This window comes from Crocodylus siamensis, chromosome 2 (genome assembly GCF_052110815.1).
Source record: "Crocodylus siamensis isolate JL-2025a chromosome 2, ASM5211081v1, whole genome shotgun sequence".
NCBI lineage: Eukaryota > Metazoa > Chordata > Crocodylia > Crocodylidae > Crocodylus > Crocodylus siamensis.
The window spans coordinates 267,239,414-267,263,263 of NC_143396.1; the positions used below are offsets into that span (position 1 = coordinate 267,239,414).

Consider the following 23,850-nt stretch of genomic DNA (forward strand, 5'->3'; position numbering starts at 1 on the left):
AAGTAAGTAGTCATCCTTTTTTGTATTTGAAATTCTTACAAAACTATGAAATGCAGGGCTTCATGAGGAAAATACTGTTTAAATATCTTGTATTCTGAATAACATTCTGACCATAATGTAGGTAGAATTCTAGGTTATAGTTTTATTTTTCTGAATTTGAAACTCCAGCCATTTTATATATAATATTGCCCATGAACTTTAATTTCATCATTACAAACAAAAAAGTGGACTTGATTCTCCTTGCATATACACTGGTGTAATGTAGCAGTAACAGCACGGAGTCAGTAGAGACATACTAGCTTTTAATTGTGTGAGAGAAAGACCAGGCCAGGTGAATGTACAAACATGATTTACCTTGCATTTTTTCAAATAGGTATTAGATGCACTAATAGGTCACCTTCCTGAAATCCTTGAACTTATGACTACTGTTGGAGAAAACAGTGGATCAGAAAGCAAGGTGAGTATCTAAATATAAATGGGGCTAATAGTAAAATTATTTTACATATGCAATACACAATTGAATCCCAAAGTCTATGTATAGACTGTACAAGGGCACAGGAACAGATCTTTTTATGCTAAATCTGAAACCTGCCATTTTTATTTGTTTAATTACTCTTGCTCTCTCTTCTTTCCCTCCTTGTATATGTAGTGCAGGTCTGGAACGTAGTCCTGTATGTATGTTTTCTGAGAGAGAGAGAAATTTGAAAGCCTTTATGTCCACTACAAAATAGAAACTTCTTACCTTTTGTCTTAAATACAACATTGTTTACAAAATGGATCACATTTTCAAAGTCACTAATTTGAACAATAGTTGTGCGTGCATCTTGGAACACTTGGTTTCATGCTCAGAGAGTAGCTTTATGTCTAATGGATATTTATGTATGCACATGAGTAAGACAGCACACAACTGCCATTTTTAAACAACTGCTTTTAGGTGAAAGGGTGGTTCTTGCTTTTCACATCATTGAGCCAGGACTTGGGACACTTGGGTCCAGTTTCTTGTTTTACCACTGACCCTACTCTGTGACCGGTGATTCTCAGCCAGGCTGCTGGGGCACTCTGGGGTGCTTACCAGATCCTTTGAAGGGTAAGCCACGATATGTGAGCAGATAAGTAGATAAACACAGGCTTAGACTTTCCCATGCCTGGATGATTCCCCACCCTCACTGCCCAGCCTCTCTGCAAGGAGGTAAGCACTGTAATATGTACATTAGGTTTTAGGTTTTAAAATTGAGTGTCACTCAATTCACAAAAGTTTATGGAGGGTTGCCTCAAGTCCAAAACAGTTGAGGACCACTGCATTAGATCAGGGGTGCTTAGCCTGTGGCCCATGGTCCCAGTGCAGCCCGTGGAGCCATCCCATCTGGCATGTGGGGCTCCCCACAGGTTAAAGAATTTGGCAGTAGGGGAGCAGTGGCCATTAATACAGCCACACTTCCCCATTGCTAAATTCCCAAGCCCCATGTAATGGGTTGGAACCAGGTTATGCACCCCTTCCTCCCTACCCTGGTGAGGCCAGGCCATGTCCCCTTCCCCTTTGTAGGGCTGGGTTGGGGCCGCCTCCTCCCCTAGTGGCATCAGATGGTGTCTGCTGCCCCTCCCACTGTAGGTGCTTGATTGGGGCCACTAGCTGGACTGCCAGCAGACTGCCCATCTGACCAACCAGGTAAGAAGACCACCTTATATGATTAATTTAATCTTTTGAGGGTTGAGATTCCTCATTCATAGAATGGGGAACCCCTCACAGAGTGTTTTGAAGGAAAATTTATTGATATTTTGGGGCACATTTGTAATCTAGTGGCAGAGGCTACCTAAGACCATGAATGGATGAATATATTTTACATAAATAGAAACTCATAAATAAGTCACTTTTTAAAACTGTAAATTCACATAGCAAGAGTAATGCAAGACAAGAGAAGTAACTATCCTGCCCTCCTTGTGGCTTGGGAACTCAACTGGACTGATGTTTCTTAGAATATAGAAAGGCTTGGGAAATAGTGTAAAACTGTAACTTGTCTCTGCTTCACAGTTTTAAAGCCTGCTTCTACTTTCAACTATTTTTAATTAGGTAGGACAGAATGCCGCCTTTGAGAATAACTGGTGCAAAGAAGTATCTGCTTTAAAGTGATAGCGTACTTAACAGATTCTGTGAAACTGATGAATTTCAAAGCATATGAGTTTTAGCATCTGTTGAAGTAGGCTGCTGCCTATGAAAGCTTATGCCTATCAACTGATTAGTCTCTAAAGTGCCACCCTGCCTGGCCTTCTGCCTGACTCCACATTAACATGGCTAACCACCTCTCTCTGTTTTTATGTAATGCAGTTAAACCAACATCATTGTTTTACCTGGCATTTAGCTTAGGCTGTGTCTCCTCCTTTCTCAGACTTCAGCAAGGAACCTTGTGCTCGATAGTTCATCTGACATCTCTGCTATTTATATAGTTGGTCCAATAAAAGATATTACCAAGAGAACCTGGGGTTCTTTCCAGCCCTGTGTTTTCATGATTTGTATAATTCATTTTAGGCTTCAATTATTTATGTGTCTTGGTGACTTAGGATTTTAAATTCTTCTAATATTTCTATTTTATATTTTAGTTATTGACTGTCCCTGACTTGATTCCAGCGCTAACAACAGCAGAACAGAGAGCAGCAACCTCTTTAAAGTGGAGAACTCATGAGAAGTTACTACAAAAATATGCATGCCTGCCTCATATCATATCGAGTGATCAGATTTATTACCGTTTTCTGCACAGAATGTTGACAATCATTATGACAAATGTGAGCCTCAAGCTCATTTTGTTTTCATATTTGTTTTTGATGCTTCAGAATGACTAATGTAATATAAATATAGTGTGTGCACATACACATGTAGTGTGTGTACATATATGTACACACAATATCAATTGTCTTCTATTTCAAATCCATATAATATCTGATACAGGACCTGGGAAATTCCCGGAGCCCTTGTGTCCATGGTAGGACCTGTGCCAGGTCCTGTGCTTCAGTGTGGGTTCTGCTGTGGAGGCATGGGATGCCAGGGATTCTCTGGCTCCTGTGTCTCCTCACCAGGATCTGCACTGATCCGCACCTTCATATGAGGCACAGGTTAGCACAAGTTCTGGCAAGGATGTGCAGATCAGTGATTGATGCAAGGAATTCCCAGGCAAGGGGAACACACTGCTTATTGTCCCGCACTGGACTCCTGCTCAGTGTGGGACAACAGGCAATTCATGCTTTATCCAGTCATGCGGATCAGCTGTGGGGGTTTAGCTGATGTCTGTTTCTACCCTCAGACTTTTAAAACAGGAGAACATGATCTGAAATGGTAAGGGACCAAAAATTTTTCAACCAGCTCTGTTTGAAAAATATTGTGTGACTGCCAGAAGTTTGAAAAGGGATAACAGTTTGAATTACAAAGCAGTATAATTTTAAAAGAATCTGTTTGTAAGTGTACTTTCTCTGAGTGGACATCAAAGAATTTCAACTGCATGCATAACAGCTGTTCATCTTAGAATGAAAAAAAATAATGTAGATTCCACATTGTGGAATATGTTGCAAGGGAACAAGAAAGAAAATAAAGCCAAATGCTAAACATCACACATTCAGAAAAAGCCTAATGAGAGGTAAGCCTGAGCATATATGCCAAGAGTTTCAAAACTGTTCAGATGACAATTGTGCACAAGTCTTATTTGCAGAAATAATCAGGGAGATTCAAGTGTCAAAGATGCTTAAGACCCAGATTCTGAAAAAGCATCAAGGTACCTGACTCCACTGAAAATCAACAGAAGTAAGGCACTATATGTTTTTTGCAGACCTGGGCTTTACTTCTCCTTTGAAAATTGGACTTAGAAGCCTAAATCGCTTAGGCTTGTCAGAGATTCTGTGGTTGCTTACTTTTCTTGATTTGCTTTACCATGTGTGACTGTATTTTGTTTGCCTGGAATGACTACTTAATGTTTGGTCATTTCAGTCCTAAAGTGAGAATGGCAAGCTTTCCAGTGGCTTAAAAAAATTGTGCCCCTATTTCTAGTGGTGTGGAGTGTTGTTATAGCTATGGTGGTCCAGAAAATGTGTGAGGGACAAAGGGGGTTTTTGTGCTGTATTTCAGTGGACCAACTGTGTAGATGGGAGAGATGTTGGAAAAGTTATTGGGCACAAAGCAACTTGAAGGGTGCCTTTTGCCCAAAACCTTGGCCAGTATTTCTTCCACCTATACAGTTGGTCCAGTTAAACATATTGCAACAAATTCCTTGCCTCCCACTTATTTTTCTGTCATTGCAGATGATGGTATTTTCAGAAATACCTATAGTTGACTCAAGATGTTTAACTGTATTTCCTTTTTCTTTTAAGAATGTGCTACCTGTTCAAAAAGCAGCTGCTCGTACTCTGTGTGTTTACTTACGCTATAATCGCAAACAGGAACAGAGGCATGAGGTTATTCAGAAATTAATTGAACGTAAGTTGTCATTTTCTCTTGATTATTTGAAAGGCAAATAATATTTGAATGAAAAGTGGATTATTTTTAAAGTTATACTATATCCCGTATCATCCATGAGAGGACAGTACTTGGAATACAGGACCATCAATTTTGTGACCAGGCATTACTCAAAATATATTGAAAATTTCTGGGAACATACTCAACTGAGACTTTGCAGGCGATTTGTAATCTACTGAAAGATCATGCAGTCCACGCTGCTTGGATCCAATATTTTCATTGCTGAAGCTGCAACTTTATGCAAAGTATGGTTGCTCTCGGAAAGTAGAATGCTAGAGGCTTCAATTTAAAGAGTGATGAATCTCAAGTTCTCAAATGAATAATTTATAGAGGATTTAAATAATTTAAAAGCAGCAGCCTAAGGCTTTCTGATCTGTATTGTAGACCCTCAAAAGTAGTTTAGAAGGATGAAGGCACCTTATTAATGATATTGTTTGAAACTAGCTTGTGGTATGTGGCACATGGCCTGAAATGCATGTGAAGCTCTGTTTCATATACCAGCTGTGTTAGTAGTTTCCACATTTACATTGGCTAATCAAACTTAGAGGGTAAAATCCTGGCCCCATTGGAGTTGAATACTCATTGACCTAACAGTTGTCCAGGTGCCAGTTTAGAGACTGGATTTGAGATAGTTTGGTTATAACAGGGCTTGTGACAGATTTGTTCACTTTGTAATGATCCATAAAATCACTTTCTCAGACTCTCAGAAATTAATCTAGCTTAGATCGAAAACTTTACAGATAATCTTTTGTAATGCTTTCACTTATTGTTTTTTTGTTTTCCAGAACTGGGCCAAGGGAAAAGTTACTGGAATAGACTTCGTTTTTTAGATACCTGTGAATTCATTATGGAACTATTTTCCAAATCATTCTTTTGTAAATACTTCTTTCTACCTGTGCTTGAGCTTACACATGATCCAGTAGCAAATGTGAGGTATTGTACCAATTGCACAAATATCTTATATGGGAAAAGAGCAACTGTCTTATTTTCATGGCATACATGAATGCAATTTGAAATGGCTTCTCTAATTGTGTTGAGTAACAAAGCTAAGACTTCCATGGATTTTAAAGCATTACAGACTCCAAAGCATGCTCCTGTAAAGGAAAGTCATGGCTATTTAGTATACTAGGTCAGTGATGCCCAGCCATTTGATCTTGCAAGCCACATGAGTAGTGCAGGGCTAGCCTGTGGGGTGGTAATTGTGTGGAATAACATATCAGTTGTCAACATGGTAAAAGGTTCAGAGTGAAGTGGCTCCAGATTCCATATATGAGTCTTTGTTGTGTATTTTATCTGGGTAAAAAGGTGAATTTTGCCATGGCAAAATTAGTGGCTGACAAAATTGTTTAATTAAAGAGGATAAAACACTGGTAAGTGGCAACATGATGATGGATGCAATTAGAGTTGACAAATGTAATATAATGCACATTGGAAGGAATAATACGAACTCATAAATATTACTGGTTTTTAAATTACTCTTACATTGATGATGATAAAAAATAAGAAAACCTGAGTCATTGTGGACAGCTCATTTGAAAGCCTTTGCTTAAGGTACAAATTGCAGCAAAAGAGAACCTGTTAAAATGCCTAAGGAATAAGATAGAAAATAATAACAGATGAGCAAGTAAGTTTATTAGATGTACTTAGTGCAGCCGTGTTTCGATGCTGTCTAGTTTCAGTCATATGTATACACTGTAGTGAGCTGTTACAAGAAGTAGTAGAGACAGTTACAGAGAGAATATTAAACAGCTACAAATAAATAAAAACATGCTTCAAAGTATTTTACATGTTCTGTAATATTATGTTAAATAGATATAATATTTCACTTTTCACTATCATGTCAACCAGCTTTATTCGGCATATAATATGATTGTCTCAGGTAAGCACCTTAAATATTAGAGCATCTGAAGTGCAGTAGGATTTCACTTATCTATCAGGGATGATCTTGAATTCTGTTTTCAATATGGTTCTCATCCTCTTTATCTTTTATTCCCTAGGCTTTTACCTTCTAATTCTATTTTTATCCTGCACTCTTGGGACTGAATCTGGCAGAGTGTGTTTAGAATAGATGTTAGGCAATGCTTACTGCTTCCCTTCTCCACCAAGAAAAGAAGTGCCTTCCCTTCTCTCCCACTCTTGAGGTACACCCAAGGCCAACAGTTAACATGGCCCTGAGTATCTCTGATTGTACCTTTGGAAGGAAGGGCACTCTAGAGCTTAAGCCTGATTCCAAGCTCTTTATGCTCCCTAGTTGCTGGTCTGGAGTGCACTCAGTGGCAGATCTGGGGTTGGAGGGAAGGAACATAGACATGGTCATAGTATCACAGTATAAAGCTCTTCAGCTATGCATGATATAGGGAGAGCATAAGGGGAAAACTTTCAAAAGTGATTAAGGACTTGTCTATAAAGGGAAATATCTCAAAACAATTATTGTGAAGAAATTAATTATGCCTCACTAATTTCCAGTATGGACATACGTATTCTGCACTAAGTATGCTTTTTATCATTTAGTTTAGTGTACTTTGGAAATACAGAATTAAGGGCTTTTATACATGTACTCTGGGAGTGGTGGGGGAAGGGGTGCTTTAATTAGAGTGGGTCCAGGAGCAGCAGATTCCAGCATTTCATGTATCAGCATCCTTGCGCTGAAAAATGGTGGCGGGACACTTTAACTAAAGCTTGTTGAATGATCTTGAGTTAAAGTGCCCCCCGTTGCCTTTTTTTCAGCGTGGGGATGCTGATACATGAGATACTGAAATCTGCTGGAGTGCAGTAATTATCATGCTATTAATAGAGTCTGCTCCAATGTGCTGTAATTACAGTGTGTTGGAGCAGCCTTGCTACTTGTTTATAGGCGCGCTAAGTATCCACATGGGGGAGTGCTGTGTTGGTAAGAAGCACCAACAGTAGTGGGTCTTACCATCCTCCAAGCTGGTTTGTTCCGGCCCACAGCCTGAAAATGTTGCTGTCTGTTGTATTATTCTGTTAAGACTCTTATCTCCCATTGTCTTGCAGTGAGTCATAGGCCCTGAACAGACTAAAGTGTTTTTATACAGGTGTAATCAGCATTATAACATATGAAAATATAGTGGATAGAAAAATAAAAACCCTGAAATGGGATCACTTTTTCCATTGTTTGAAGCTTAAAACTTTGTGGCCACATCCAGACAAGCATGGCCATGAGGTATGTGGCACTGCAGACCTGTCTGCAGCCCCACACTGCACATTCAGGTGTTTCTTGCACTGCTACCTTGTAGCAGATCCTGGGGCCCAAAAGACCCACTTTGAAAAAAAGCAGGGCAGTGCACATGGTGACAGTACGGACCCTGGCTCACTGGAACTGTGCTCTGGCTGCCAGACAGGCTCTCAGCTTCAGGAGCACCACGGCTGCAGCTTCCCCAGACCCCAGAACCTCAGGTAAAGCTTCTGGGGCCAGCACAGTTGCTGGTCCCAGCCTCCCCTACCCCACCTGGGGTGACCTGCTGTGCACCCAAGTATGTATGGCACAGGCATTCTCTGGGGACAAGAAGCAGTGGGAAGCAGTGCTCCTGCTTCTTGGCTCTGAGGAACCAAATGTCCATGCCTGTCTGGATGCAGCCTGTCGGTGCAAGTTTATATCAGTTTAAGTTTTGTCTGTTTCAGGATTGAAGTTCACTAATGATAAACAAGCTATTATCTGTTCTCCTGTCACTTAGGGGGAAGAGAGAAGTGCAGTTCCCTGATGTAACTCAGAAATATTTTTTCAAAACTATCTGAGTTACAAGGTTAGCCCAGACCAAACAGAAGTTCACTGTTAGTTCCAGGCAGCAGGGGAATGTAGCTGAGGCTGGGAGCCTGCAACCAGGTTCCCATAACAATGGCCAGGCTCTCTGCCACTGCTCACTGTTTTCAGAATAGAAGAGGGAAAGGCAGCAGAGGGAACTTATTCTTGGGGCTCCCCAGTTGGTGCTGAAGGGTGGGGTGGGTGAATTGGAGCCCCGCACCACCTCTGGTTGGGTGGAGAGGGAGGCTGCGATACACCTGGCCCACGTTCCAGGGGAGGCTGAAAAACCCACAAACTGAACTCCCTCTGCTCCCTTTCCTCCCTCCTATTCTGAAAACAGACACAGGCAGGGAGCTCTGCAGACACAAGTTACAAAAGATGCTACATTTTATAACATCTTTTTCCAATACCTCATGCAAGGAGGGGTCAGATTTTCACCCAGTTGGCCTTGTTTTAAGCTGTTTGCAGCCTTGCACTTGTGTTTGGTCACAGCTATAAACTGCTTTTTGTGGCCAGGTCAGGTGAAAATTGTCACTTCTGTCTGTACCCATACTGTGCGAGTATCTATTCTTGATTCTAGGGGGATTTGTTTGTTTGTTTTAAAAGAAAGTTAGTGCAAATTATACCAGAATATGTGTTTGTCTTTCTGTTTTTCCTGCTAAGTGCCTAAGGCTTTGATTTTTAAAAGTACTGAAGTGCATGAGGGAATCAAAAGCATCGAATCAATTTTGTAAATCCTGTCTTCTTCCTTGCGTACTGAACACCTTTAAAAGTTTGGCCTTTGTGATTTTTGCAAATAGGACTTACACTGCTGGTCAGTGAGGTACTTTAGAATATTTTGTTCTAGGCTGGGAAATATTTACAGTTCATTTGCTTTTTGTTACTGTTCTGCTTTGCTTTTCATTCTTAATCCTGATAATGGCTAATATTACAGCCTGTTTAATTTTCAAAGGACTTTATAGAAACTAGGTTAAGATTTAGTCTGCAAAATAAAAGTAGGCATGATGTGGAATCAAATTGGCTATAGCTTTTATTAAACAATAGAAGGAAATCATTGCCTGTGATCTGCATCAAAAGTTAAATTCTTTATTCCTTTTCCTATAGAATGAAGCTTTGTTACTTGTTGCCAAAAGTGAAATCTACTCTAAAGGTTCCCACAGACAAACATTTACTACAGCAGTTAGAGTTATGTATAAGAAAACTACTGTGTCAGGAGAAAGATAAAGATGTTCTGACTATTGTAAAAAGAGTAAGTATGTTTGTCTTCCAGTAACATTTAATGTTGTTGCTATTACTGAATATTAAAGGCAACTGATTTCATGGCTTCAGTTTTTATTGTGGGGTAGGTATAGGAGGTTAAAGACTCCCAGGAATCAGTTTTATAGATCTGAACAGTTAAAACTGTAAATGATGTCACATTGCAAGATAGTGCTTTCTGATGAATTTAAAAACAGAAGATAATTCCCATGGTTTCTTTAAGTACCATTAATAAAACAGAGTCAGAATTTCTTGCTCACTAGACCTCATACTACCCAAATAGCAGTATGCATAAAATGAGAAGAAAAGTTTGCCTTGATTTAAAAAAAAAAAAAGCAAGAATCTTACAGGTATCAATATTCTCCTCTGTTCTGTTTCTATTTCTGTTCTTATAATATGCAGATAGGGGATTTCTCGTATTTGTGAAATACTACTATAAATTTGTGTGTACTGTGTGTATTAGCAACATGGTACATTTCTTAGGGCTTGATTGTAGTTTAACCCAATAGAGCCACACGGGGAAGTAATAATTCCCCTCCTTTCTTTACTTTTACTGCTTTACTTTTAGTCTACTTGGTCTGTGTCACTATGTGATTAAGACTGCGCAGGGGTGCATGCTAGGTGCACCCTGTAGGGAAAAATAGGCAGGAAGTTGATAGAACTGTGGTTCTGTCTCCTGCTATGTACCAGATAACAGAATGAATAGGACTGTTCCTCTAAAGGTTTCAGGAGATCATCATTTCAAACACTCCTCTGCTTCCACCTTAGTGTAATAACGCAGAGTAAATTGGATTACCTTCAAGAGTAAATTGGATGCTTATCTTGCTGGGATCCTATGACCCCAGCTGACTTCCTGCCCTTTGGGCAGGGGGCTGGACTCGATGATCTCCCGAGGTCCCTTCCAGCCCTAATGTCTATGAAATCTATGAAATAAGTAAACTCTAGTACTTGTGTCTCTATTTCTGTCTCTGTGATGGTTCTTTAGTTAAGCATAGTATACTTTGGGCTATGCACAATTTTGCCCCTCGTTTGTGAATCTGAGTGGGCCTTGGTGGGGAAAAATATCGAAGTGGCCTTCTAGTAAAGTTCTGAGTGTCAGTATTTTAAGCTTTCCTACCTTGACAGCTATTTTGAGTAACAATGGTACATAAGTTATTGGTTGCCTTTAGAATGACTAACAAATGACCTTATTTTTATAGACAGTGTTAGAACTGGACAGAATGGAAATTTCTGTGGATGCTGTAAGTACCTACTCATTTTCTTACTTGCAAGATATAGCATGGCATTATTTATGTTTTATTGATTTATTTTAAACTTCAACCAGTTTCAGAAAAGGTTTTATGAAAATGATTTGTTGGATCAAGAAAAAGAGAGAGAAGAGCATCTTCTTTTGGAAATGGTATGTTTTTCAGCATAGTATATCAGCTTTACTGTAATATATAGTGGCTAAATATTGTATGCTACTGAGGGGAAAAATTTAGGGTGTGAGTGAAGTGTATATTATGGAAGTGGCCTAGCCCTAATAGATTCATAGTAAAGGTTCAGTTTCATTTTTCACTATAAAGTAGGGTGAAAGCCTTTAAAATAACCTCTCCCTGATTATTACCTAAATTACAGCATGTCAGTTAGAAGTACAGATCTGTATTTCTTCAAGAAATTTTCCACTTGCAAAAGCAGTAGCTTAAAAAATTCTAAGCACTTTTTACAGCACACTTCTATAACATATTCCAGGGGAACTTCATGTTTTGGCAGACCTCAGTAACATAGTAAGCTGAATAATTAGATATTCCAGCATTTCAAATACAGCTTCAATATGCAAAGACACTAATGCCACACATTTTCTTTTGTGCCAAGGAAGCTGAAGGAGGCTCTCTCTCTGCTGCAGGTTTCCCTGTTTAAAAAAAATAAAATAAAATAAGGCCAGTGACAGCTGCCACCCACCAAAGTGGGGAAGCTTAGTGTGAGAACTAGTAAGTATTCATGAGTTGTTCACTAATGGAAGGGAAGGCAGGGAAATACGAGTGCTTCTTGCTTCTCTGGTTTGAAATTGCTGCGATTCACTACCACTGTCAGCAAAAGCAGGAACTCCTGCTGTTGGCACTCCCCTACCTAGCTTATTGCATACCTGGATCCTCATACACCAAACAAACCATTTTCAACCTTCAGTCTTCAGGAGCTAGCTTACTCTTAATCTGTCTAGTGCATGAAGAGCTGAGGGGTTGACAGACTTACAAAAAAGAGTATCTATATTAGCACACCTGCCCTAATTTACAGTAACCAGATTTTCCTTCAGTCAATCATGGCAAGTTCAGCAGTGGCCTGGAAATATCACCTTCTGCCTACAATACAGTTCACAACTCCCACACAATTCCCTTTATTCTCTGCATTATCCACTGAGCTGCTTATGCTGAGCTGTAGCTGTTTTCATCTCCCTGTTGACTCGAATAGCCTTTCTGCCCTGTTCAACTTTCTCTGCATTTCATCTGTTCCAGGCAGATGTCCTTTAGGTGGACAGACTTCTTGACAAGCTCAGTTAACGGGAGAGATTGGCTCAGTGCCTGGCTAGGAGGACACAGGGACTTGTTTGACTTACTAGTGAACTGATTTTTCTCCCCTTTGGCACAGCAGTACCTGCCTGGGAATCAATGCTTAGTAGATTGGGACTAATTCCTACTTATTCCAAATCCAGATTCCAAATGGCTCTCTCATTTTCCCCTTGTATGGCAAGGCCTCTGTGTGTTCTGCAGAGTCCCAACCCCTCATCTTCTGAATGTCCCCTGTTAAATTCTTGCCATATCAAGCTTGACATGCTCCCCAGCAATCTCACTCCAAGTTCATACTGTCATTTTTAGTTTTCTCAAGCCAGAGCTACACATTCCACGTGCTGCCAGCTTAATTTGGCCACAGAACTTTCTGGTTAGAAGTAGCACATTGTCTGCTGCCATTATAAAAGAATGGAGTGATGATGAAAATGCCTCTAGGCACGTTTACACTGCACGCTGACAAGCATGCTACCATGGCTAGACTGTTTCTGGTGCCCAAACCATTTAGAGCTAAGTGGTTATTTTAACATTGTACTGCAATGTGCAGTGTAGACATACTCTTGGTCTCTCTGAGGTTGGATTTAAAGCGGTATGCTTGGGTGTGATTTTGAGGAACTGGATGTGTGCTAGAACTGGATGTTAGCAGGTCTGGGTAGTTGAGAAGGGTATGAGCATCGTAAGGAGTCTGTAGGCATGTTAGCAGTAGCTAAACAGTTGATTTCCTTGATTTCAGTAACTCAGTGGGTATTGCACTTGAACAACCTTGACCCTGAGTTAATGAAAATTTATTTACTTACCTTTTTATGTTCGATAGTAATGGTAATACGAATTAAAAGGGAAAAATGCAATTTTCTAGGTTCAGATGACACATTATGAAGTGTGCTACAAGGAAGCAAAACAATTAATGTTATGCAGTCTTTAAGGCAGTGATCATACTTATTCATCGAGTAGGCCCAATGAGCAAATGGAAATAATAATTGGACCAAAACTCACCTTGATCGATGCATAGATATATAATTATATAAGCTGTGTGTTATAAAGCCAGCTAGTATTATAGTCATAAAATTGAGTTTCACAAAATACAAGTAATAATACCTAGTTCAGTTGCCTCGTTTTCAACAATGGCTTCTCAATTTTAAATTCTCAGTTTGTTGCTTGAGAAAATATAGCAGTTTAAACAACATTGTGTGATTTTGAAATTAAATATTGTCCACCTCTGATTTTGTACCCTTGGACTATTCATTAGTCAGACCTTACATTTTCTATACATCTTAAGAAACAGAAAATCAGTAAAGCACATAGTTTTTCCATTTTACACTGCCAGCTTTGTCTCATACCCTTTTGTTCAAACAGTGACTGTTCTGGTTAATATTTCTCCTGCTTGATTACAGTCTGAAAGCACTTCATGAGAGTTTAATAAAAATGTAGTAACTGTTATGTTACTGGCATCTGAACGAATATTTTTCCACTCTTAAGATTTTTTCAGAACCTTAGCTGTGCTTGCTACATTCAAAAGCAGCTTTACTTTAAAATGTCTCACCTAGCTTAAATATATGAAGAATGTTTGCTTTGTTGTTTCATGTGTCCTTTGAAAAGTTGAAAGGACATACCGTGCATATATTATTTAACAAGCTTTAATGACGTAGATCCTTAACTCTGAAGTTCCTGAATCCTTTGTAATTACCTTTGTTGCATTACCTTTGTTTTTGGGTATGATCTCTTTTACTGGAAAAGCATGCTCAGATTACACAGTGCTGTTTAATTGGCTCTAGAGGCTATTCATCAATAGATGTATGAAAGTACTACTGATTAGAGAGGACTCAGTTAAAAGTATTAAGTTAATTTCTAGATTAGTGAGTTGGAAGCACATTCATTACTGGAGGCTTCCAACATATGTGAAGTATAAATTCTTATATTAATAACATTGTTTTTGTAATAGGAACAATTAGAAAAAGAGAAGCAGCAGAATGAGGGAAGGTCTGCCAACATCAGTGATAAAATGTTCGAAAAGAAGCGTAAGCTGTTTGTTTTGTGGGTTCCTTTTTGCTTTTATTTTTTTGAGAGGGTGGTGGTATGTGTCATGCAAAATAGATTAATATTGTTAAGGAAACACCATGACATTCTACCCTGAAGCAGCATAATTATCTGCCTATCGTATTCCAGAGCTGCTACCAGCCTCAAAACATTGTGTGGTGCTTTACCTCTTTATTTAAAAGAAGGCTGCACAGCAAAATGGAGTACTTACACTAGACTTTGTTTTAGGTAGAGACAGTAAAACAACATCAGCTCTGGCAAAAAATATACCTCTTTCTGTTTCTGGAAGCTCAACTCCGTCAACAAGTAAGAAACAGTTCTTTAGAAAGTTCTTGTTGAATGCTTCCACCTTTCCTATGCAAGTAAAAAAAACAGACAAAGCTACTGTTTTCTTTGGTGAGCCAGAATCTTGCTTCATGTGCACATAAAAAAGTAATGCAGTTGAAGAATGGGTGTTTTTCCTTCCCTTAATATGGAATATATTAATGTTTGTTCTGTTTGGTAGTTCATGATGGGAGGAATAATTAGGATTTATTGCTGTACTACTGTTCTGATCCTTCAGTGAATGTATGCTAAAAGATTCAAACTAAAAAGATGTGCTTATCTACTAGCCCCACCACAAAAATAATCCCCCTAAAAGATGCAATAATTGTCTCCCTTTCAAAATATATTTGTTACTTGTTTTAGGCAAAGAAGGCAAGAAATCCAAGTTGGTTCGAAGCCAGTCTTTCAGTACTCAAGCATTGCATCCAAAATATGGCAACATTGACAAATGTCCTAAGTATTTCTTTCTTCACTTTTAATTACTTATCTAATACATTTCAGTCCCAAAATCAAATGCATGCTACTTGTGATATGCATGCGTATCCTGAAATCTGGTTAGCCACTGCCTTGCATACATGTGAAAAGAGGTGTAACGTCATAAAAGTGCTGTGTCCATGCAATGTAGGAAAGTCTTCCATATGTATCGGCTATTTCATCTCACAACTCATAATAAACCTTGAGATTTTGGGGGTTTTTTTACTCATTATCCCCTAATACTCATTGTACCTACGTTATTCTAACCTGATCTCTTCTGGCTACTTCCAGCAAGGATAGTGGGATAACAGTTGTGCAGCAGTTATCCACTGTATGCACATGCCCCATCTGCTGTTATTGTGACACATGCTTATGTGGATTGCATATCAGCTTTCTCTTCATACGTAACAAATGCTTATGGTCATGTTTAAGCAAGATAATTGAGTATATGAGTCTGCTCATGTGCTTAATATTAATCATGTGTTTAATTCTGTTGAATTATGGCCTCAGTCAGCAAGTTTTAGTTGAATAGTAAAATTTTATATTTGAGTAAAGAGATCATTTTAATGCAAATGTGAGTCTATAAATTCTTATGGTTGATTTGAAGTACTTTAACTTCTGTCTTGTATTTAAAAAACAAAACAACTTTTTCTTCAGTTTTGATAGCCACCTGCAAATTAGTTAATTTTTTTTAAAGGCAACAATTTCTCAAATTTAATGAAGCATAGAGGTGGTTAGCTATGTTAATAAGTCTGGCAGGTTGGATAGGGTAGAACCTTAGGGCCCTTTTACACATGCTCTGTGGGTGAGGGGAGAGGCAGTGCTTTAATTAGAATGGCTCCAAGAGAGGCTCTAATTAAAGCACTGAGGCATCCTTGTGTTTCAAAATAGTGGTGGGGGCGCTTGAACTAAAGCACATAAAACAAGCTTTAGTTCAAGTGCCCCTGCTGCCATTTTGAAGCATGGGTACACTGATACACGAGACACGGAAGGCTACAGGAGCACGATAATTACCATGCTGCAGCAGACTTAATTAATTGAGTCTGCTTCAACATGCTGTAATTACAGCACATTGGAGAAGCCTCTGTGCTCATGTACAGTCACTCTTAGAGACTATTTGAGAGGCATGAACTTTCATAGGTAACAGCCTACTTCATTAGATCCTAGCTAAAGTAGTAGATTGTTACATACACATTCTGTGCCTCTCTGAACCACTTAGGACATGGTGGCACCTTAGAGACTACCTTCTGTCAAATTGAATTCACGTAAGTTTAGAACCATAAATATTACAGTGAAACCAGAATATACAATTTAAAGAAACTCCTCTCTATACAAAGCAATTTATCTTTTTTATTATCATTTCAGTAAAAGTTCTGCAGCAGGATATTCTTCTTCTATATCAGGAGTTGGAAAGGGTTCTATACTACCATTTAGTGGTAAGTAATATTTTACTGTTGGTTTGTTTCTATTACAGTAGTTTCTATAAGCCCTGATGAAGATCAGGGCTCTGTTGTGCAGAAACGGATGAGAGCATGCCATTTGGAATGCAGCTGGTAATTCTCAAGTTTTCAGGTCAAAATAATAATAAAAAAAAATATTAGTAATGCCTACAAGCCACTTGCCTATCATTGGCACTTTGTCGTAGGAGGGTTAATGGAAATAAATTTTGACATGGATTTGAAATACAGCATCTGTCCAGATTAATGCTCAGAGTATGGACAAATGTACACCAAAAGTGGCTTTAAAAGGGTTATGTTACCCAGCCTAGGTAGGTGTATCACAAAACTATTCTAGCTTTTACCCTGTATCATCCAAGGTCAAAGTTAGAGTGATTTTTAACTCACCTGTATTGCTACAGGAACATACACTTGTAAGTGGCAGTGTAACAACTACTGCGCAGTTCCAAGCAGCAGCTTCCCATGTTTTGAGGCCTCTTCAAGGGTATGTGGGTCCATACCTTCAGGGTATATTCTAAGGATGTAAAAGCAGCATTGTAAAGTAGTGGGCAGCCAGCCTGTGGCATGGGATGCCTGTAGGGCATCTACTGGTGCCAGTGTGGTGCAGCTGCCTTAAGGGGTCCCTACCTGTTAATGCCCTTTGTCTCCTCAGAGTTTCCTTGCCTTCGTACTCTCTCCTACCATGCCTTGATGCAGCAAATTGATGGAGAGGCTGCCCTAAGGGTGAAGAGAGCTTTGTCTGGATCACAACTCCCCCGGGCTCATCCCACTTTTACTCTTGCTGTGCCCTTTAGCTTGGTGTCCACTGCGCAGGACTGCAAGCTTCTGGCTCAGCTTTAGTCATGCACTCGTAACCTCGGTTCTGGGCCCCATGAGACTCTTACACAGGCCTTGGGGACATGGGTCAGGACACGTTCCAATCCTGACTCTGTCTCCAGCAGGCTTTGCCCCTCATGGCCTCTACTTATCCCCAGTCTCTGCCTTCCGCCCTCTTAATGCCAAGTCTGAGATTCGCGGTGTCCCCAGGCACTCTTTTCAGTGGCCTCTGCACATTCCCCTTACAGCCACAACCATCGGATGAAATAGAAAACCACACGCACAGGTGTCTGCCCTAGCTCAAACAAAACACCCTGGCTGGGTTTGCCTCACTCTGCAGTGATGCTTGCAAAAACAAAACAGAAAAAGACTTGGAGTACTTATCTCAATCCAAGTAAGGGTTCTTAGGCTGTTCTTCTGAGTCTGTCCCTCATAGCCCTGGTTCAGCCCCTGGGCCCTCAGCTCCAGAGCTCTGCTCACTATAGCTCTTACAGTCAGACTGCCTCTCTAGCTGGGGGGTTGGGCTTATAAAGTGTCTTGTGGGTCACCAGACCCTCCACTTCCTGGGCAATCAGGCACTTCCGTGCACCTGGACTCTGTGGCTGTCTTGTCTCAGGCTTTTCTGACTGTTAATTTGACTCCAGCAGCATAAAGAAAGCATGAGTAGGAAAAAAAAAAAAGGAAAACAACAAAGAAAAGGGGACAAACTGAGAGAGGAGGAAAGGACCAAGCACCCCAGCCAGACCCTTTCCCTCTTCTAGTAATGGGGTAGGGGCCCTGTTACAGCACTGCAAGTAGTACAGGCAGACTGTGTTTGGCATGTGGCAGATTGGGGAGTACAATGACAGACAGGGCAGGGAGCAAAAAAGAGCATCAGGTTAGGCAGGTGGAAGAAAACAGAACAGCAGTTTGGGCAGGGAGTAGAAAGCTGAGCTGCAGATTGTGTAAGGGAAAGGGATTGGAATGGCACTTGGGCGTAGTCTGGGGCCAATTTGTGGTACACCTGCACCTGACGGAAAGATTGGCTCCCACTGATACAAAGTTCAGAAGAACTTAATTGAGAAACAGATAAACAGATGATGGAGACTTCTTAAGCGGTGGACTCAGGATACTAGAAATAATGATTCCAGTTAGCAAGGTTAGTCTCAAGAAAGATTATTTGACCCTGGGCAGAAGAACAGAACCCTTCATTTGGGTACATGAGAGGTTTCTGTGTACTGGCAAAAGCAACAAATTTAACCAAGTCAAAACTGCCACCTTTAGCTGTGGCCACTGCCCGGTACTTTGAAGGAAGTAAACAATAAACAAAATACCAAAGAGCCCTAAGACACAAAGCATTTACCTGAGAAAAGAGAATTTCTTCCTTTCCCATGCAGGGGGCCCTAAATGCATGGCTTAGCATGGGGCAAGTCCCAGGGCATGTGGGACACAAGTGGCACAGGTAGCCTTTCTATGTGGGACATAGGAGATGAAGGAGGTAGTGGGAAACATAGCAGTAAATATGGCAAGGAGCAGGCATCAGAGCAACAGATTGGGCAAGAAGCATAAGGCAGGAAGTAGAAAGCAGAGCAACAGATTGGGCAGGGGAAAGGGGTTGGAGTGCTGCGGGTTTGACCTTGTTGTGCAGCTGCCAAGAACATTGGCCCCTGCTGAGTTAGCACTTTATGCTATTAAGTTAGGTAACCTTTCTGTTACTCCACTCCTCCATATTGTCATTTATTGCTTGTCACCCACACATTTCATGAGCACACATTTAATTCCTTCTTGATGGTCACTAATAAAATTGTAAAACAGGATGGATCCCAAGACTGACCCGTGAGGGGGTCATCACTAGTAACCAGTCTCCAACCTGACAATTCACATGTCATTGTGACCCACTGTTTTCTCCTTCATTTTAACCAGCATCTTCCCCATTTTATGATTCCAGCAATGTTCCCACCCTATCTAGTTTGGCTAATCGTTTTCTGTCAGCCATAATGTCACAACTTTTGCTGAAATCCAGGGAAATTAAGTGTGCTGGTCTGCCTTTGTCTAACAGCTGCTGTGAACAGAAAGAATGAGTTCTCACTCCTACTATCTATTCTAAATATGTTCTGTGGCTAAACGTGTCATTTCAGTATCCAAAACCATTAAAGTTACCTTTAGTAATAGTTAGTTGATCCCTTGATTTTTAAGCTTTTAAAAAAATTAAGCAACTTTGAATAGTACTTCACAAGTAATATTCAGTATGCAATCCTATAGATTAACCAGAAAAAAACACTTAATGCTCAGTAAATAAAGAAAAATGTTCATATTTTTGCATTGATTAGTTCTTAACATATTTTTCTAGTTTGAGTTACTTTGTGTTACACATTTGCTAAAACAGTCATGTTTAAAGCATAGTAGATACTTGAATATGCATTTGGACTGAGTTTTTTTTTAAAACAGTCATTTGTCAGGTGTTTCTAGTCACATTTTTTGGATGTCGAAAGGGAGGCCCAATTTTGAAAAGAAGTGTCTAGATATATTTTGGCCTTGAAATTAATTAATTTCACATGGATCTACCCAAAAATATATAATAAGTGTCAAAGCCATTAGTATTTTGACACTAATAAAGGAAAGACTATGCCACACCTGATTGAAATGTTTAATTAGTAGTTTACTTACTGCTGAAACGATCTTAAGTCAGACCACAGTACAAAACCCACTAAACCCAGCGACAATATGTTTTATTTATGTTTAATTTGCTATCTCTTTCTTACAGAAGATTCATTCCGGACTCGTTCCACCAGCAATATTGGGACTGTTGCCTTTCCTTCCAGTTCCTCCTTAGCAACTTCCTCCCGCAGTTCAGTTAACTCAGTTGATCAAAAAAACAATGGGAATAAAGATAGCCAGTCACGAAAGATGAGCTTGTAAGTGATTGACTAGAGTTATGACTATGCTTAAGCATGACTCTTCAAAGGGAATTTGTCACAGCCTGTAAAACAGAATGAATTGGTTTGTGTCTATATGGTCACACTGTGTTTTCCTTGCTCAGATGTTTGTGTATACCTGAACTTAGGTCTGAGAGATGGTATATGCAAATGCTTGGGCTTCATATGCTTTTTAAAGATTGTATTGTGGTCTTGCATACTATACCATAAATTTGTATTTCAGTATTTCTATCTGGTTTGAGGGGCTAGGGTGCTGATCATTATTTCCCTGCATTACATCTGTCACTGGCTCTGCTCAAGTTTTTTACATTCAAAAGTCTGTGTTCTACTTTACAAATGAAAAATGGTTATCTAATGATTTTCTTAAGAATAGTCTGGTATTGTTCATACTAATGATTCTCACCCAGGGTACCAGGGCAGAGAAGCCTGTTAGAGCACTCCATATTGTGAACTGGGATAGAACCCAAAGTTCTCAGGCACCTGTATAGGTGCTGGACGTCTGCTCCGACCCATACTTAGCACATCTTGGAGCACACTCAATTAATTGCGTCTGTTGGAGTGTGCTAATTAGCATGCTCCAGCAGCCTCTGCATCATGTATTCAGTGTCCCTGTGCTTTAGAATGACAGTGCGGGACACTTTAACTAAAGCTCATAGAAGGAGCTTTACTTAAAACGCCCCCACTGCCATTTTTAAGTGTGGGATGCTAAATATACACGACGCTGCAGTTGCTTTAATTTAAGAGCCGCTCTAATTAAAGTTCCTCCTCCCCCTCCCCCATTCACTCTTCCCTCCACCCTGGAGCATGTATAAAGATGCCCCTCAAGTTTTACCGTTCCTCAGCTGTCAGCAGAAATGTCCATGAGACCCTCTAGTAAAGTTTACCATCCTCTGGTATACCAAAATATATCATTTTATTTAAAGAAGTTAGCTGACAGAAGTCTTTTCAGTGGTAACTATTGATGACCCAAGAGGGTGTTAACGTGATGCCGTATAATTATATTTCTTATTTTCTGTTTGCTTTCATTTTTAATCCTACAAAATTACATGCAAATATGTTTAAAATAAAATTACTGTTGATATGTATGTCAAGTGCTTGGAAGTTAGGAAATGTCAGAAATAAGGTTTCGCATCCAATTTTAGCTCAGCCCTCCTGTATATTGTCTTGTGATGCTTGTTCATGTTTTACCACACCTATTTTTCCCATCAGATTTCTGTCTCATTCAGTGCACAGAATGGTTTTGCTCTATATATTAGTAAGGATTGGTTAGTGAGAAAGACACTTGTCTGTAGGAACCTTGTCTCATTTGACAGAGAAATTACAATATTATGGTTAAAACAGCTGACTATTGTCCTGGAGAATTAGATTCAATCCCTGCCTAAGCCTCAGTTTCCTTGTAACCAATAACCACATCACTTAACTCAAATTTTTCACAAATGGTCACCAATTGAGTGGTCTTGAGCACTCACAAGTGTAACTGAAGTCAATGAAAACTGTTTTGAATACAAAAAGTTCTATATAATGTTAACTTAAAAAGCATCCTAGGCACTCATCATTTGTGAATGATTTTAATCTCAGTCTCTCTCTACTGTAGTTCTTGATCTGTAACTTGGGGTTAATAATACTCCCCCCATATCACAGAGGAGGTGTGAAAATAAACTAATTTGTCAAGGGCCTGGAGACAGAGAAATGGGCAGGAAACGAATTTCACATCTGCCTGAACTCAACATTTCAAGTATTTTCCTACTTGGATTTGGGATGAAGCCAAAACTGTTTATATTTTTGTAAAAAAAAAAAACAAAAAAAAAAAAAACAAAAAAAACCCTCAAAAAAACAAAAACAACAGTGGCTCCCAGAATACAGTAATACTTCATACAAAATTAAATAATCAATATTTTAATTATGTTAAATTATTAATTTTTTACTATTATGTAATTATTTATCATTGTTTCACAAAACTGCTCTGAAACATTTCAGTAGCTATCCATGAACTGTCTGAAATCCACATAAGGTGCTTGGGTACAAAAATTTGCACTGGAATATTTAGTTTACAGCAAACATATATGTACAAACATATTTAGCTCCCTGTTAGTCCCACATCAAAGGTGTATGTAGAGATGAAATACTTTTGAATTTTGTAAAATAATATGTACATCCAAAATGCATCTCATTTAAATTTTGATTCCATCCTCTTTGCAGTTTAGCAAAAAATCAGCCATTGCTTTCCATGTGATTTGATTAAGCCTGTAGGCAGGAAAAATGTCATGAATTGTGCTGAAGATGCCTTCTTTTGTAACTATCATGGCTGAATCACAGAAAATATAAAGAACTTAATTTAAACACATTTTTCAACTGTGGAAGAGTCACAAAAACATCAGTTAAGTGCTTCAGCCCACAAGATACCTCACTTAAATCAATTTTCAGAGAAAAGCATGTGCAGATCTGACTGTTACTAGGGAATAGGCAATGTTAAATTATGAGTCATCCTAGAACAGAGATTGACATGAATCATAAACACTAGGAATCTAATCCTCTACTATTATGTTGTTTAGCTTTATTCTCTTCATTTATATGATGCCTCATTTTCAAGATGTTAAGCAATTTTCTTCCAGCGTAAAAATTTTGTTTCCTACGTAATATAACATGGAAATTGATTCAAATATAGATAAGACAGCTTGTGTATCTATACTTTATTGAGGAATCAATAAAAATGAAGTCCCAAGAGAGAAAGAAAATGCGTTTAAGAATGATGTTGTTTTGTAGTCTGTGGTCATGCACATAGTGTCTGATTTGTTTCGCTTCCAATTGAGGTAATTTCCAATTAAATTAAATCTGTGATTAACTTCAGTGATTTAGGGATGAGCAGGAATGAGAGATGCTTGTCCCCAGTGAAATCAGGGACGTTTCACTGATCTTGTTAGGGCCAGGATTTTATGCTGATCTCTATAATCAGTCTTCAAAAAACGTATTAAATGTAATAAGGATGCTTTGCATCCATATTTGACCGTAGTATCATTCATACTTTCAAAGCAAATTTCATTGCTTAGTTTGTTGAGGCTAAGACTGGAGTTCTGAATTCTGATCACAGTTCTGCCCCTAATATACTGTCTGGCCTTCAGTTGTGTACATATTTCTGTCAATAATTTTCTGCTCCTTGTGCTAGTGGGAGTTGGTTTTGGCCACATTTCCATTCCTGTGAAATGGGCATGGTAAATAACTTGGAGTATACATATTTCTATGAAAGGTGTCTTAAACATATTTTTGATAAAAGAGGGGGAAGAGATGTTAATAATGAGTTTCTAAAATAAATTTTACACAGAGCTCTGAAATGTTGATCTATAATTGTCTGTGCTTTGTGAGCATCGGTTGATTTGTTGAGCCTCAGAAGACCTCTGTGAAGTGGCATGTAGTTTATTTTTCAGATTTGTTAAACTAAGGCAATGAAATGTTATGAGACTTGCCAGATTCACATACTGAAGCCAGTTGACAGAACTCTAGCTAGTAGATACATTTTCCCTCTCTGCCCACCTTTCAAATGATACTGTTCTAATTTAAGGTATGGTTACACTGGAGTTTAGCAGAGCAGCATCCAAGCTACTTTTAAATGAGCTTGCTTGGGTACTCGGAGGAGTTCAGCTATGGTCCAGCCATGGTCCAGGATCATGGATCCTGGTTTTCTCTGTTTAAAAAACTCAAATTCTCTGATTTAAACCCCCGCAAATTTTCTGATCAAAAAACCCAAAATCTTCTTTTTTTCCATAATTAAAATGAA

General features: G+C 39.2%; 1 protein-coding gene across 7 annotated transcripts in view; it reads left to right on the plus strand.

Moving 5' to 3' along the window:
* Positions 1-23,850, plus strand: part of PPP4R4 (protein phosphatase 4 regulatory subunit 4) — a 134,028-nt gene that overhangs the window by 105,083 nt on the left and 5,095 nt on the right. For 2 of the 7 annotated variants that reach the window (XM_090033929.1, XM_090033936.1), the window contains 12 exons: positions 374-457; positions 2,596-2,778; positions 4,351-4,456; positions 5,281-5,428; positions 9,363-9,507; positions 10,715-10,756; positions 10,840-10,914; positions 13,998-14,073; positions 14,321-14,398; positions 14,780-14,873; positions 16,256-16,326; positions 19,907-20,057. In XM_090033929.1, the coding sequence (XP_089890055.1) occupies positions 374-457; positions 2,596-2,778; positions 4,351-4,456; positions 5,281-5,428; positions 9,363-9,507; positions 10,715-10,756; positions 10,840-10,914; positions 13,998-14,073; positions 14,321-14,398; positions 14,780-14,873; positions 16,256-16,326; positions 19,907-20,057 (1,253 nt within the window). Of the gene's footprint in view, positions 1-373; positions 458-2,595; positions 2,779-4,350; positions 4,457-5,280; positions 5,429-9,362; positions 9,508-10,714; positions 10,757-10,839; positions 10,915-13,997; positions 14,074-14,320; positions 14,399-14,779; positions 14,874-16,255; positions 16,327-19,906; positions 20,058-23,850 lie in introns of those variants that run through there. The other 5 variants (XM_090033932.1, XM_090033930.1, XM_090033934.1 and 2 more) reach the window with 5 other exon arrangements.